This window comes from Lycorma delicatula, chromosome 1, assembly GCF_047948215.1.
Source record: "Lycorma delicatula isolate Av1 chromosome 1, ASM4794821v1, whole genome shotgun sequence".
Lineage (NCBI taxonomy): Eukaryota > Metazoa > Arthropoda > Insecta > Hemiptera > Fulgoridae > Lycorma > Lycorma delicatula.
This window is the reverse complement of record NC_134455.1, coordinates 303,820,852-303,837,903: the sequence shown is the minus strand read 5'-3', so window position 1 is coordinate 303,837,903 and position 17,052 is coordinate 303,820,852. Positions and strand designations below refer to the sequence as shown.

Below are 17,052 nucleotides of genomic sequence, written 5' to 3'. Positions count from 1 at the left end.
CACTGCCAGTTGCATGGTTCATTTTATTTACTGATGAGGCTTAGTTGCTCACTTTAACGGCATCAATAACCTTTGCAACAAACACATTTGGGCAGAAGTCAATTCACACATGACAATAGTATGTAATTTCCAACACTGATTTAGTACCAATGTATACTGTGCTCTAGTTTACGATTAGCTAGTCAGACAATTCATTCTCCCAGAAATCTACATTTCCTTAAGGAACAGTTGCTGCTTCTATTAGAAGATGTGCCATCAGAATCAAGATACCACATGTATTTTCAGCATGTTGGTGCACCTCCCAACTCCTCACGTGCTGTATCAGCATACTTAAATGAGCAATTTCCAGAGTAATGGATTGGCCAAGGTGGGCCATCCTCCTGGCCACCAAGATATCTGATCTAATAGCATTAGGTTTTTGCATGTGGAGTTGGATGAAAAGTATTGTATACAAGAGAAACATTCAACGTGTGAAGAATTGATAGCTTGTATTACAGATTACGCCACACAGATCAAGTAAAGTTGTGCAGAATTGCAGAGAGCAACACTAGCAGTCAACACTTGCAATTGAATAGAAGGACAAATTTTTGAAAATTCACCATAAACTTTATTAAATGTATCAATTACATTTTTATTATTTTAACATTGTATCAATTGTATGTTAACTTCATTTTTTTTCAAGTTAATAACATTTAAAAGTTTTCATACAGTAAGTGTTAGTAATAAAATCAAATTTCTTGAACTTATGTTTGTCTTTTATTGGGCTAATTTACATCGGTTTTCTCAGAATTAAATTCTCTACAAATTTTGAATAAATTTTATGCATTTATTAGTTGATTTAATAAAGTTTTTTAATTACAACAAATTTTTCTGTTTTGCATCAGATATTATGAAAACTACTGGAGATATGCTTCTGGAACCTGTTTTATTCAATTTGTCAGGCCAAAAACCATAAGAAACATAAAGTACGCCTAATTTGGGTTCATAGAATTTCTTTATGGTTTCACTCTTTCCCCAGAAATCAGGATGAATTTTTTTGCTAGCCATAACTTGCTAACAGAGCATTTCCAGATTAACTTTTTTCATTATTTTCATATTGCTTTCCATGAACCACCTGTGTATTATTCATATTTTTAAGTATATACTTCTATTACATAGATTGTCATTCCCAGAATTAATGTATACAGCAACCACATTTTAGTTGACTATGATACACTTTCTAATCATATATATCTTCTTTCTTTGTAGACTTTGTAAACAATCAGATTTTTTTTATATTAAAAAAAAAATTTTTTTAGAATGGACGAATTGGTGCTGATGAGGAAATTGATGAAACAGCTGGAATGACTACTGCAGAGGTAGAGGAAATGAAACAATCCAGGGAGGCTCAAGCACGTGCAACAATTTTAGAAATTGTAGGAGATCTGCCTGATGCTGAAATGGCTCCCCCAGAAAATGTACTTTTTGTGTGTAAACTAAACCCAGTTACTACTGATGATGATTTGGAGATAATTTTTAGTCGTTTCGGTAAAGTTAAAAGGTAGTTAATATTGCCAATATTTTTACATTTTTATTCCTTAGTTTTAATATTTTATCTTATAAAAAATGTTACATTTAATGATAGAACTTCTTTTATTTTTCCATGTTAATCATCACAATTTGTTTTTTATTCTTTAATAAATTTTATTTACTGAATACATTTTATTAATCTTTATTGTTCATTTATTACAATAGAAAAACAATTGCAGAACTGTTTATTGCACGATAAATGCATGTTCTGTTGTAATTATATACTTCAATATAATGTGCATCAAATGATAATAGTTATTATGTGTGGTGTGTTAGACGACATAGCATGCTTATTGATTACATCGTGGTTTATAATTGAACAAATTTATTACCACACAAACATATGTTTCACCAGACATTGATATGCTGTTTCTTTTGTTTTAATGTGGTTCAGTTGCCATGTTAATAATAGAAGTTTAGACTCAATTCTTGCAGCTTAAGTAGAAACAAAATTTTGTTAATAATGATGCTGGTCTTCTTTTTTAATATTTCCAATTCGTTGTATTTGACTATTTTTAATTCACAGTAAACACAACATAGATTGGGCAAGGTATCCTGAAAGCATTAATCTACTAGTGAATTAAAACACTTCTCAACTTGACACAAATTTTAATAAAAATTGATATTACATTTTCTTATGAAAAATTAAATCTTCAGTGGTGTTTAAATATTGAAGTAAATTGTTACTTTTTAAACCTATTAAAAATTGATTTTGAATTAAAAAAGTCATTTTTATTGCATGTAATCAAAGAGAATTTATGTAAATAATAAGAAAACTGGTTATTCAAGATAATCCTTTTTATTTATAAAGGTCTATAATCCTATCTAAGGGTGATTTATCTTTTCTAAGGATGATTTATAAAAGGTCTATTATTTAGTAATAATTAATTATTTTGCATAAAAATTAATTACATGTATACATTCTTCTGCAAATACAATATTTTAAGTATATTTATCAAAACTGTCGCTAACCACTTTTTCTCTCAATTTTTTAATGTGTCCTAATTCCTTCCCAATTAGTTTTAATTGTCGGACAACTGCAAAATGTTTTCAGTCAGCCTTATTGTTTCATTTTTGTAATTTTCAAATATCTAATACATAATGTTAGGTCTCTACATGCTTTTTCACAGATGACTGTATTATCTTGATAGCATTCAAGTCAGAATTAAGGTAAGGTGGAATCTCAGAAAAGAATGCACGTTTATATCCAAAATTTTATCAAATTGATCCCATTTTCTTGAATTGATGTAAATTAATTAGTTGACTTTTAAATGTATGTGTATTTTTATAACGTTTAAGTGGTCTACATTTATAATTTATAAAAATTATCTGACAAAATTTTTTTAACATTTTTTAATATATTGAAATGTTAATCATGTAACTAAATATTTATTTTGTGAATTGGTGGTACAGTAGTAATACATTTTGGAATATGAAGTTTTATTGGATTACTATGATCAGGCTTGGAACCAATGATCTAGTATTGTAAAAAGAGTTGTTTTTGCTTACAACAGAATTAACACTTCTACTTGTTGATGTAGTATATGGGATGTTTGTTCAAGATGTTCTTGTATTTGAAGGTGAATAGATAGCATTGACTGTAAATGAACAAAAAAAATGAATATCAGTGGGGATGCAAAAATCAGAATCTTGGATTAGTAAAGGTGTTAAATCTTCTTTTTTTTTACAGTTGTGAAGTAATTAGAGACCACGAGACTGGAGATTCTTTACAGTATGCTTTCATTGAATTTGAAGATCAAAAAGCTTGTGAAGAAGCATATTTCAAGATGGACAATGTTCTTATTGATGATCGAAGGATTCATGTTGATTTCAGTCAGAGTGTTGCGAAAATGAGATGGAGAGGAAAGGGCAAAGGCATAGAGTATTTTGACAAGGTAAATTTCATTATTCTTTTTTATTTGGTAGACTCTTTCTTAACAGACTTTATTGGAATTGGAGTATTGGATACGTGAAAGTTGTTTCATCTTCATGCATAATTTTGTAGTGGTTGTAAAATGTGTTGTATTGATAAAATCTATCCATTGCAAGATTTAAAAAAATATGCTTTTTGTTTCTTTTATTATCAGACCATTAATTAATAGCAGCCCATTAAATTTCTCTGTTATGAATAATATTATATGTTGTGAACAGACAGATATGAATAACAGATCTGCTAAATGAATAACAGCCAGAGTGCATCATCAAAATATCCAAATTTGTTTCTTTAGAATATAACAGGTTTGTGAAGAATCATTGTGGATTCTTGAATGATAAGGGTAGTAGGTTTTTCAGTCTTTAATGTTTATTTTACCAACACCAAAAACAATAATTATATTCTTCAGTGACTTGTCTTCATCCAATCTTTCTAATGCACCAAATCTGTTATCTAATGAAATCACTAAGCGTTTACATTTCTTGAACATAATAATTACTATATATGATTAATTTATAAGAAATATGTGAGAAAGACCAATGCAATATGAAGTTATGCAAATGGACAAATAAAAACAATAAAATATGATACAAGAAAGGTATTGATCCTTAAGATATTGATCCTTAATTGATCCTGTAAGATATTTCTACTCTGAGACTAATAATGTAATTGGAAGGAAATAGAATGTAGTCTTATAATTGTATAAAGACAATATGAATTTCTCAGGAAATAGTAGGTGTTAGGCCTAGTCATAACACAACACAAACTAATATGCATATTATTTTCATGCAAACATAAAGGGTAGTGAATATAGTTTTTGGAAAATGAACAGTACACGTTACATTTAAAAACTAAATTGATTTTAATTAAGTAAACTGATTAAGCAAGTAAAATATATCTTACCGTATTACAGTACATTGTTACTGAGAGAATCTACTGAATAAAATATTTTTCATGATATTGTAATTTTTATTTATACACCTTCATTTCTAAATTATTCCAGCACAGTTGTGTAAGTTTCTTCATTCTTGTTATGATTTTGTAAAAATATATAATGATGGATAATAATATAATGTGATTTATTTTCATACAAGAAGTGTAATTCATCAAAAAGAAATTGTACTGAAATAAAATTCTTCACTATACTTGGGGCAAAGGTGACAGATTAATAGACAATATTATCAAAATAATAATTAAGATGATAAATCCACTGATTCTTTAGGGAATTAGGGTCCACTGATGTATACTGTTTACAAATATTCATATATATATATATATATATATATATATATATGTATGTACACAGTAGCTTATAAATTAATCCGAACTCAGATGTGATTTAATAAAAAATAACTTGATTTAAATTAAAAGAAAAAGCCTGTACAATCTGTGAATATGTAGTAATTAATATTAATTTGGCATCAATTCAACAAGTGCACTAAACGTTTTTTTTTATTTCATCATCATGAAAACATTCAGATATTATTGTTTTAATGTGGTCAATCTTTGTGGTAAAATTAATTTTTGAGAATAATTTTTTTATTATTGCCCAAAGATTTTCAGTTTGGGTTTAAGTCTGGGGGACTTACTAGCCACAGGAGCATCTTTAATGTTTAGTTCTATGAAAACTCCGCTTTTTTTCCACATTTTTGGCAGTATGGCATGGTGCCAAATTTTGTTGGAACACTCTGTTGCCTTGTGGAAATTTGTTTTGAAGCTGTGTCACAACCCTTTCCTTCAGAATCTTGATATATCCATCACTTTTCAATATATCATCTACTAGAAGTAATGAACAAAGGCCTTCAAATAGGAAACAACCACAAAAAATATATACTTGTACAAACAAAAATTTCCATTAGACATTTCTGGTAAACAATTACTGATTACACATAACTTAAAAATTTCCATAGTTCTGACCGTTAAATATTAATAATACACTTGACTATTATGAATGGTCCAAACCAGGCTCACCTTATCTCCTGCATCTTACATTACATTGCACTTCAAAATTAATACTCCTCCCTTCTACATCTTCCTCACTACCTCCCACCCTGAAATATTAACATAATTTTAAAGAGCATTACAGAGAATTAAAGCAGAGGAAGGCAAAAAATGAATGCCAAATATTATATGGGTAACTATTCAGTTTGCTAACCTTAGGATTTTAGCAGAAGCAATTAAGCTTAACCCACTACTATAAACTAACAGAATGTCTAATTTTCTGAGGTGTGTGTACTGGTCAGTAGCTCCCATTTTATAAATTATTAACACCATTGTTTTTCCTGTCTCCATCTTTTTTTTTAGCAATTATATGAAATATAATTTAAAAAATTAAAATACAGATTTTGCAATAAAAAATAAATGGTGTGTAGCTATTAATGAATTTGATTTCTAGAAAAAATGAAGATATTTCTTCAAATTACACTTTGCAATTTGGGTAAAGCTTGTTAGCCTGACATATAGTAAAATGGAGTATATGTAAAGGCATAGTATTACATCATTATTATGTTGTAATATTCACCTAATAAAGACAACAAATTATATTATCACACAGTTATATTACCGTTTGTTCTTTTGCTTTTTGTAACAAACACCATTAGGTTTTTAACAGATTCAAACCTGGCATACATGTTGAGCTGTATCTTAGAGGCAATATTTAAAAATAGATATTACTATTTGTTACGCCTGATTACCAGCAATGCCTACAAGGTCTGTAAATAAAGTAATGAGACTAGTTTTTTTCTTGGCAGCCAAAGTGGCAACACTGTAAAGTTACTAGTAAACATATGGTTATATGAACAGCTGATTTATATTAGGTATTAATAATTTTAGTCTATTGTTACCACATGAGATGTAAACAAACTTTTTGTGAAACAAGTTTCTGTTGTGCATTACAAAAATGAGTGATACTATTTTTGAGCAACGTTATGCAATCAAATTTTATGTTAAACTCTGTAAGAATGCTACTGAAACATTTTCAAAATTGAAAAGTACATATGGAGATGATGCTCTGTCACGCGCCCTTCTTTTAAGGTTGTTTAAAGCATTTTCAGATGGCTGGGAATCAGTTGTGGACAATCCACGCTCTGGAAGACTGTTAACGTCAAAATGTGATGACAGTGTTGAGCGAATCAGAGACTTGATATGGTACGACCGGTGATTAACTGTCAGAATGATTGCAGAACAATTGAATTTAAACCATACCACAGTCCATCAAATTCTGACAAACAAATTGGACATGAATAAGGTTCATGCAAAATTGGTCTCAAAAACCTGATTGTTGAACAGAAAAACAACAGGGTGGAAGTGTGCTGCGATCTAGGGTGAATTGAAACTGATCCTGATTTTCTAAAAAATGTTATTACTGGTGATGAATCTTAGATAGTTGAGTACCAAAACTGCTATGAAGAATGGGAAAACCGTTTGAAGCATTGCATGGCTTCCCAAGGGAACTAATTCGAAGGTGATAGTCCATGTGTAATTGGATTGTAAATAAAAAATATTTCTGAACCAGTCTCATTACTTTATTTACAGACCTTGTATGACTTTTTGCTCCAAGACTTTTAAAAATTAGTGTTGATTTGTATATTGTGTAAGTCACTTCAGAATGGTAGGTATGCTGTTGCATAAACAAGTGCTATTGGGTATATAAACAAATGATACTGGGTATAATAAATAAATGCTGTTGGGTAAAAATACGTTGAACAGAGTACAGAATTAATGAACAAAAAAGAAACCGCCTACCTTAATACTACAAAAAATAATAACATTGTATGAAATGATAGTGATGAACCTACGTTTCAGAAATAATTGAAAATCAATAGAATGAAATATATATTTTTATTTAATTTGTGTGTAACTACATTTTAAACGAGTATGCAAAAAAAAATTCAGGTTTATTAAATTAGTATTTGAAAAACATCAAGTATTACTGGTTGTGAAAATTTGAAATTCTTAATTCAACCAGTAATAATTCAGATTTTTAAAATAATTTATTAAAAATTGTAACTAAAATGTAATAAGGCGCTTTCTCATAAACAGAAGTATTATGGCTGTCAGGAATCAAGAGAGTATTGTTAATTTTTAGGAAAGGCTGTTGTATATTTGTAAATATTAAAATGTAGAAATTTTTAATATATTCTCTTTTTATTGTGTAATTTGTTTTGCACTGGTATTATTTTTTTTTCTGATAATTTGAATGGGAGGAGCCCATTTTACTCCTACCTAGGTGATTCCTATTTTTATAGTGTAAGGAAATGCTGTTCATTTTATTATAATTTTGAATGTTTAAAACCATTTTAATTTTTTAAATAATCTTGTTTATTGTTATTTGCCTTTAAATTGTAATACAAATATAGTAATCCTTAATTTTTGCATAGTATATTTATTGAGCTTAAACTGAGTCATACTAATTGATTTAAATGGCTATCCTTGGTTCGATTAAAAATTGACTGCTTCCAGACTTTCTATTTAATGAAGGTGGAAAAAAGTTTTTTATTATTAAAATAGTGCATTGGTCAGCTTCAAGCCTGTAGAGTAGCTTTATTTTCTATATATAGTGTATCAAAATAATCTCAGTTATATGTAATTATAATAAAATTCAATTTCCACTTTGTAAAGTTTAATATTTTCTTTTTATTATGGATTGGGTACACTCAACAATTTCTTATATTTATTTGTTACATTACAGTAAAATTTCTCCATCTAACCAATCCTTGAAAACAGTTTTTTCTTCATACAACCAAATTAAAGATTTAGGGAACCATAGAACTTATTGCACTCATACATGATTTTGTTCCATGACAAGGCTTGTAGTATAATCCAATATTGCAATGAACTAAATCCAGTGTTAAGATCAACTATTAATAAAAGGTTTAAAGTTATATAAATAATTTTTTTATTCTGATTGATATACAATAAAACATTAATGTAGGTCATGTCAGAAATGGGTAGACATGCTATTCCATGGATATAAAAAGGAACTGCCCCAGTATTTGCCTGGATGGATCCAGGGAAACCATGATAGAGCAACATTGCAAAATATACAATCAATTATAAACTACAAAATCGATAAGATTAGAGCCCATAAACTAAAAAATAATTCATAGTTAAGAAGGTATTCATGAAAATTATTCAAACACTTATTTATATATATAGATTGGATGGGATGCTGAAAATTCAGGAAAACATTTTAATTAGTGTTATTTAAAAATTCAACAGAGTAATATAGTTTCTGTAAAAGAAAATTGTTTAATTGTATTTAAATAAATATGTGTAAAAATTTTTTATATGGTTCAGTAGTTTAGTAAAAATGGCAGGGCAAGAAACCCTTTCTCATAACCCAAAATATTGTGTTAAGTTACACAAAAAGAATAACTGTTTTCTATCTCTGTTAGAGGTTGATTTATTAATTTTTACAAATAAGTGATTATTCTTTTTAATAAAGATCGTATATTTGCAAATATATACAGAAAGATAAGTTAATATTTTTAATTTCCTAATTATCACTCTACATGAGTCATACTTATGGAGGTAAGAAATTACCTGCCATTTTTGTATACTGAAAACTAATTCTAACTTTTTGAGGGAGCTCTGAGAGATAATATAATATTCAAATGGGAATATATGTAAGAGCAGTAGATATTTAATAATGATGACAAGCTTAGCATTTTATTAAAGCAAAACAGATTGGTTTGTAAAAGAAATCGATTTGATCATCCCAAAAGAATTTGCTATCTGATAAAACCCCCAGAAATATTGCTCAATGAACAATAGAAATAGTCCTATTTTATTATTAATAGGAATTGAAATGATTCATGAAGGAAAATATACAAAAAATACTACTTTGAGATATATACAAAAAGTGGCTGATATTTTTTTCTTGACAGTACCCTGAATTGGAAAAAAAAATCTAAATATAAATATAAAAATTTATTTTTTTTTTTACTTAGATATTTTTTTTAGTTAGCCATGCTCCACAGTATTTATGTATTAATATCAAATTACTTGATGTATAATATTTTTTTTTACGGTATCAGAACTTAAACAATTACTACCATCAATTTTTGACAAAAATTCATTGATTCCCAACCTACAGTGGTATTTAGATTCAATAACCGTGCTATAGTCATTACATAATTAAAAGGATGATAACCATATAAAAAATTGCTTAAATCTGATAAATAGGATGAAATTTCTGATAATTAATTCATTAAGAAAACTGATTTTGTTTAAAAAATTCAAAATTTTATCATGAAAAACTGTTACTATTTGAAAAATTTCTGATTTGTTTTTTTTTTCATTATGAAAAAAGATTATTGAATCTTTAAAAACTCACAATATTAATAGGTGATTTGGATAAGTATACAGTAGGTGCAATTCATACCCAAGCAGCTCATCATTGAGGGGAAAGTTTCACATTGTAGAATATAGTGGATTGTGCTAACAGTGTTTTTGATTTCTTAAGATAATAAAAAATTTTTTTTACTCTGGTGAGAGGAGAATCCCATTTACAGACAAAGTGTTGGTCTCGCTAATAAATTTCACAAGATGCTAAAGTGCATATATATACCTGTTGCCCTACCAACTAAACCTCCACCTCACCAACTCCCCTCCCAGGGCCAGTCCCCCAATTAAGCATAACACAGCCCTTGGAGGTGCCTTCGAGCTCAGGAGATCTACTGTCCCCGTGTATCATAACTGTCGCCCATCCATGCAGGCGCGCAGATTAATGACTGTTCCACAGAAGGCTGTCTCTCACCCCCTCATATCACTCTCCTTTTGTTGTAATACTACAGTGACCAGTTTTGACACTGCCGCAAAATAGTGGACCCTGACAAGCATGGTATGCACTACGTTGTTCGCAGCAATCTTTCCTGTAGCGGCAACGCATTCACATCTCTTGTCCACCCCCCCTTTCGCAGACAAAAATAACATGCTCCATAGTATCCCATTCTCCACAATATGGGCACTTAGGATCCTTGGCCTTCTCCTTCCACAGAGGTACATTGAAACACATCGTGCCCAGTCAGGAATTGGGTGAGCCAATAGATTAGTTCACCAAACCCCCTCCCGAACCATGGCTCAATCTCCGATCAGCCAGTGGAACCGTCGACCCTTAGTAGAAATGCCCCATGTAGACTGCCATTCCGCCAGCATTTCACCAAGAGCAGCTTCCTTGCGCACTACTTCCTGGGTTCTCACATGTAATGTGAGAACTTATTTATAAAGATACAATATTAATGAAACATAAAATAGTGGATGCTGCTTTTGAATCATATTAGTAAAAGATCCAGCAGCTGATTTCTGCAGGTATCTATTTTTTTAATGGAATTTAATTTAAATGAATGATTAATGATAATTTAATAAATTACTGCCGGGTTGCTTAGCAAAAATACTTTTTTTTAAGTGAGTTAAATGTCATTTGAAAGAAATTGATGTGAAGAATGTAAAAAAATAGTTTCCAGCTCTCAGTGAGCTGCAACCTCAAACAGGTTTGAGGGTTGCATTCAGGTGTAAACAGGTTTGTTATTTTTAATTATTTACGCTCATTGTTCTTCAAAAAATTATATACTAAATTGAATTATATAATAATTTCTTCTTACAGAAGAAATTATTATTCGATGTCACATGGTTGCCTGTAAAAAAAATGGCCACAAGTAGTGATTGCCATTATTTGAACTAATTACTTTCAGTCTGGATGAGTGTGAACGAGAGAAAAGGAATGCACTCGCTGCTTCATGTTGTAAACAAGAATGCAGTGCAACTATCATTTACAGAATAAATTAAACTTCAATTTAGTATATAACTTTTTTGAAAAACACCATGAGCGTAAATAATTAATTATAACATACCTGTTTACACCTGGCAACTTGTAGATTGCAGCTCACTGAGAGCTGGCAATCTTTTTTTTTCATTCTTCACATCATTTTCTTTCAAATGACGTTTAATTCACTTAAAAAGATATAGCTGTAATTCATTAAAATAAATTAATTACAATATATTTAATTAATGGTAATTGCAGCTAATTTTTGCTAGCTAACCCAGCAGTAATGTATTAAATTATCATAAATAATTCATATAAATCGAGTTTCATTGAAAAAGCAGATACCTGCGGAAATCAACTGCCGGATCTTAGACTAACACACACACACACAGAGAGAGAGACAGAGTGACAGAGTTACCTCTAAAATTTTCTTTGGTTTAGCTATTACCCCTAAAAGTGTAATCTGTAACAAAAGATTAATTTGCTTAACCATCTATATATTCACATCACGATTTATTTATATATATATTGCAGAATGATGAATAGAGTACATTATGCATATTGATCTCATTGTCCTTACCAGTTAAGTTCTTTCTGACAATGATTTAATATTAATTGAATTAGAAGAAGAAAGAAATGTTTATTATTATTATCCTTATTATTACTTAATAGACTTTTAGAATAAAAAAAACCTCTTCAAGCATGCATTAAAAAATAAAGGAATACTATGCAGTTCTTTAAATTTTTACTCTGGAGTTTACACCAAATTGATAACCCTTAATTTGATTTACAGTTATGCATCAGATTTTTACTTAATTTTGATTATGATCAAATGATTATGATGATTATGATCATCATTAAGAAGATGTAACATTAAATTTTAATTCCTAAATTTTTTGTTGTGGCTTTTTGTACACTGTTCTTAATTACAGCAATTTTCTTGTCAGTGAACTTCAGATTTCTTGTTTGATGTTGTCATTCAATTTGCTCAGTTTTAAGGTTTTTAATGAATACGGTTAGTATTCTAAATAAAAAAAATAAAAATTAGGTGTTATTAAGTCTAGGGATTGGATGGTAAAGTATTACAGGTGACTTGTTCTGCGAAATCAAGTGACCTGAAAACATATTTCTTAATACATTCACATTCTATGACTAGTAGCATTTTGGAAAAAAAAAAAAAAATCTGAATTTCATATATAAACTATAAATATTTTTGCAAAATTCCATGCACAGTACTCTTTCAAACCTTTAATAATACTGCCTGGCTGAGCATTGAACTCTTGGAATTATTGCTTGCCTCACCCCTCACAATATTTTTTATATCGACCTTCTTTGTTGTTCTTTATTTTTAGTTAAAACAGTCTCATTTGATTGAAATTGGTTCTACTAGTCTAAGATTAAAATTAAATAGATTGCATAAAATTAATTTTTTTTAATCTGAATTTCAGATTTCTTAAAAATCCAAGGTAGACCATCGGTGGTTGGTTTCAGTAATATGACTGTTCTTGATCCAAATAATAAACAGAAGATTTCTTATCTTACTAGTATCAAATAGTTCACCAATAAATATTCTTTGTTATGGAAACAATGAAACAAAGTTTAAAAGTTACTTCAGAATGTAATAAATACTACATGGAATTAGCAGATGATTAAGCTTTAGCTAAAGTTTCATTGTAAATTCAAAATTTGGAAATATGATTTAGTAATTCATTCATTCATCTTGAATCATTTCTTGTAATGCATTTTTTAAAGCTGATGGAAAATTTATTGATAATTGTGGATTACAAATGTAATTGTAAATGCAGCTATATATTGGCAAGTGACTGTAAACGATTTTATATTGGAAAAACATTTCAATAGGTATAAACAGTTCATCTGCTATTATCTTCAGCATTTCAAATTTTACATTTTGAAAATTTTCTTTCCGAAGGAAATATTGAATTCACAGGTAATGTAAAGCTATATTTAGCAAATATGAGGAAAGAAAATTCTATTAAATCAACAATTGATAATGATGGAAGAAATTGATATGTTTAATATGAAGAATATAGACAGAAAATCCTTGACAGCAAACACAGATAAACTTCCCAGTTCTACATAATTTATGTCAATTTGACTGATTGAATACTATTATTCAGACAGCGAATTTACAACTTTCAAATGCATACTACTAATATTTTCATACTGATAAATAATCAACTTATATCAAATAAATTAGTGAAATTGATAAATTTCATAATGAATAGTATTTATTTTTTAGTAGTATATATGTATAAGGATGACATATTTTATGTAGTTGAAGAAGTGAATCTGTTTGAGCTAACCAGGATGTAGACATGTACTACAAAATGACAAGATCTTCAATAAATCAGTCAGGTGATTTATGTGTGCATCTGAGAAAGAAGGTGTCAGCTGAAGCAACAATAAAGACACCCAGTGTTGCCCTCAAATCGATGGTTCCCTTCAAAACTGTTTGATGTCTTCACTGCACTAGCTGTTGGTCTTATTCTTGCCATACATGGAGCTGACTGTTTTTTTTTATACTTTAATCATATAAGCTAACATGTACTCAAATTTCAGCTGGTCTGGAATCATTAAAACTTACTTTTTTTTTTTAATTTGTATATGTAATCAGCTAACATAACCCCCTTTATGAGGCAGCTGATTAGTTTTTGAAAAAAACATTATATTTATTCCTGAAAAAATGTTTAACCAGTTTTGCATGTTTAAAATTTTTCCACTGCTCCCGAAACAGCTGACTTTCATTCCATTCAACAGTATCTATCAAATAGTAGTCATATGATAAAACAGTAATCTCTATGTAATCACAAATGAGTTTGTCTGAAATGACTTGCTGACAAGTGCAGTCACCTTTAATGGCAGAATATTGAACTTACGATGGAATTTTCATTATAGTAAATGACTTAATTTTGATGTAGGCTATAACAGCAAACACTTTGTTCATAACCATTATTCATTGCTACTCAAAAAACTCATACTGCAACTTCATATACTATTTTTCCACCCCTCTCAATCATCTCTCTGATGACAGCCCCCTCATTCTTATTTGTCAAAACCTAGTATACTACACTCATGAAAGAAAAAAAAATATTGTGACTTGTGTTAGTTGATCCATTATTCTAGATAAATCACTTCTACAGTGGGGAAAGACTGGGTTCTGACTTGAATTCTTATAAATAAGTTAAAGTAAATGACCTTATATGTAGAGACCGGACTATATGCAACATAAAAAGCTTGAAATATTCATGAAAAATGCTTAAAATATGCATCAAGTGTCAAAATATGAAACTTTAAATAATAAAAAAAAGTAATTTTTAGTTTTTTTTTTCAAAATCAGCATACAATTAGTAAGTAGTTGAATAACTACTTATAAATTTGATAATTAACAATTATTTAACATTTTGTTACTTTTGTAAACATAAACAATCAGAGGTATTGTTCCGCAGCTGCTAAATGCGCTCTAAGAGCCATGCAGCCAATAGGTTTGGCCGATAACAACTTAAAATTTCATTTATCAACAAGGTACCTGAAAAATATTGTAAATATAGTGAAAATGTGCATCATCACTAGGTTTTAAGGAAAATATGCAATAACCGGTGAGAATGGGCTTAATATGCAAATGCATATAATCCGGTCTACTTATATGTTTTAAAGTCTCTTATTAAAACTTTACTAGAATTATAACACATTTAAGAAACAAACAACATGGAAAAACTTTGTGAAATTCATCCTTTGCAGTTCATCTATTATAAAACAAAAATTATAACTTGCACATTATAAATGTAAATAATAATGCAATTAACGTACCCAAACATTGTAATGTGTAACAAGTAAAGAATGAGTTTAAGCATTGTTGGTATTATTTCTTCCTCTTTGAAACTGCTGCTTTTTATTTAGAAGCAAGAGTAAGCACAATTTTAAAAAAAAACCAAAAAACAAATTAAGATAATGTTAATGAAATGTTTTATAAAAATAATCAAATTTTCCTTTATTTTTCAGAATGATAAGGATAAAAATAAGGAAAAGGATAAAGATAAGAATAATCAGCGTTTATCCTTTGATGAACATAAAAACAGTACTAGACGGGAAAATTATCGAGACAACAGAGAAGATAGTTTTCGTGATAACAGAGTCTGGAATCATAGAAAGAGACAAGATGATGAAAGATTGAGAAAAAGAGGAGAAAATGAGTCTAGACGAACCGATAAAAGAAAATTTGATGATTGTAGAAAATCAGATGATAGGAGAAGACAGGAAAGTTTTAAAAAATGGGAAGGGAATCAAAGGAATGAAAGAAGAAAAGGCCATGATGATAGGCGAAGTTATAGTCATAATTCTAGAACTGATACTTTTGGAAGAAGAGATGATAAAAAAGAAACAGACTCCAGGAAAAAGGATATGTATCATAGAGATGATAGAAGTAGAGAAAGTCGGTACAGAAGTAATTCTCGTAATAGAAGTCATTCAACCGAACAGTATAATGATAAAAAGCAAGTAAGCCCTCATGTAGGGAAACTAAAAGAAAATGGAGTAGTTGAAGAAAAAACTGTAAGCAGTAAGAGTGGTTTTAGTGGAAATAAGGAAAAAAATGAAAACGGTGATTTGTTAACTTCATCTTTAATTACTAGTTCAGAAGTTGTCGAAATAAAAACAGGCGAAGATCGTGTGTCTATAAAATTAGATATCGAAGAAGATCCTAAATTAAATACATCTAAACCATGTGAAATGGAATCGCCTATGAAGGAACCCTCTAAACAAAGAGAATCCAGCATTATTAGTGAGAAAAAGTTAAAAAGAAAACGATCAGTAGAGTCCAAGCCTAGAAAGAAAAGGAAAGATTCAACAACTAGCGATTCATCATCTCTTGCTTCTGATTCAAGTAACAGTTCATCAAGTAGTGAATCGGCATCAAGTGAAGATTATAAACACAGACATAAACGTAAAACTACAGTTGCAACAAAGTATTATCATCGTGGTAAGCTTGTAAAAGTAGTAAAAAAGAAAAAAGACACATCTGAATCTGAAAGTTTTAGCGACTCTTCAGATTCAGACAGAAAAAGAAAAAAACAAAAAGGAAGAAAACACCGTACTAAGAAAATTGTAAAAATTATACAAAAAAGATTCGACTCTTCAGATGACAGCGATAGTGACTCAACTTCATCTGATGAATCTGAAAGTGACAGAAGTAGGAAAAAAAAAATAAGGAAAATGTTGGAAAAGAAAAAAAAGAAAAAAAAAAGCAGTTTACAGAAAAAACATAAGAGAACAAAGAGTGAAGGAAGCTCTGTTTCAGATTCAGATGAAAAGCATTCTTCCCATAAAAAGAAAAAAAATAAAAAAGAAAGTAACTGCACTCAAACTAGTGATTAATAATGCTTGTATCAGGGTTTATTAAAGCATTTTTTAAAAAACTATTGTTTTTTATTAATTTGTAAATTTGTTACCTCTTAAATCTTTTTTATACTGATCCATGCCCAGATTTATTTTTATACTTTTAACTATTAACATTTTTCCATAATTTTAATAAGAACTGATTGTATAGTTACAATCTGAAAATTAGTTCAGTAGTTAGAAGAAACCATATTATTACTTGATAAGTCTATACAGAAATGAAAAAGATACAATTGTTCAAGAAAAATTTTCAAGTACTGTATTTACTTAGTCCCGTTTTTCAATCCCATCCTTATATAAAATGATTTATTTATCAAAGTAGGCAGATGTCAGTAATAGTTTTACCATTTCAAATTCTCTTCTCAACAAGTTA

The 17,052-nt window shown here is 29.3% G+C and overlaps 1 protein-coding gene across 2 annotated transcripts in view; it reads left to right on the top strand.

Moving 5' to 3' along the window:
• The window catches only part of LOC142333430 (uncharacterized), a 38,392-nt gene extending 21,684 nt beyond the window's left edge, over positions 1-16,708 (top strand). For both annotated transcript variants that reach the window (XM_075380506.1, XM_075380516.1), the window contains exons 8-10: positions 1,299-1,540; positions 3,260-3,464; positions 15,288-16,708. In XM_075380506.1, the coding sequence (XP_075236621.1) occupies positions 1,299-1,540; positions 3,260-3,464; positions 15,288-16,658 (1,818 nt within the window). In that variant the 3' untranslated portion in view covers positions 16,659-16,708. The remainder of the gene's footprint in view (positions 1-1,298; positions 1,541-3,259; positions 3,465-15,287) is intronic.
• The last annotated feature ends 344 nt before the right edge of the window (positions 16,709-17,052 follow it).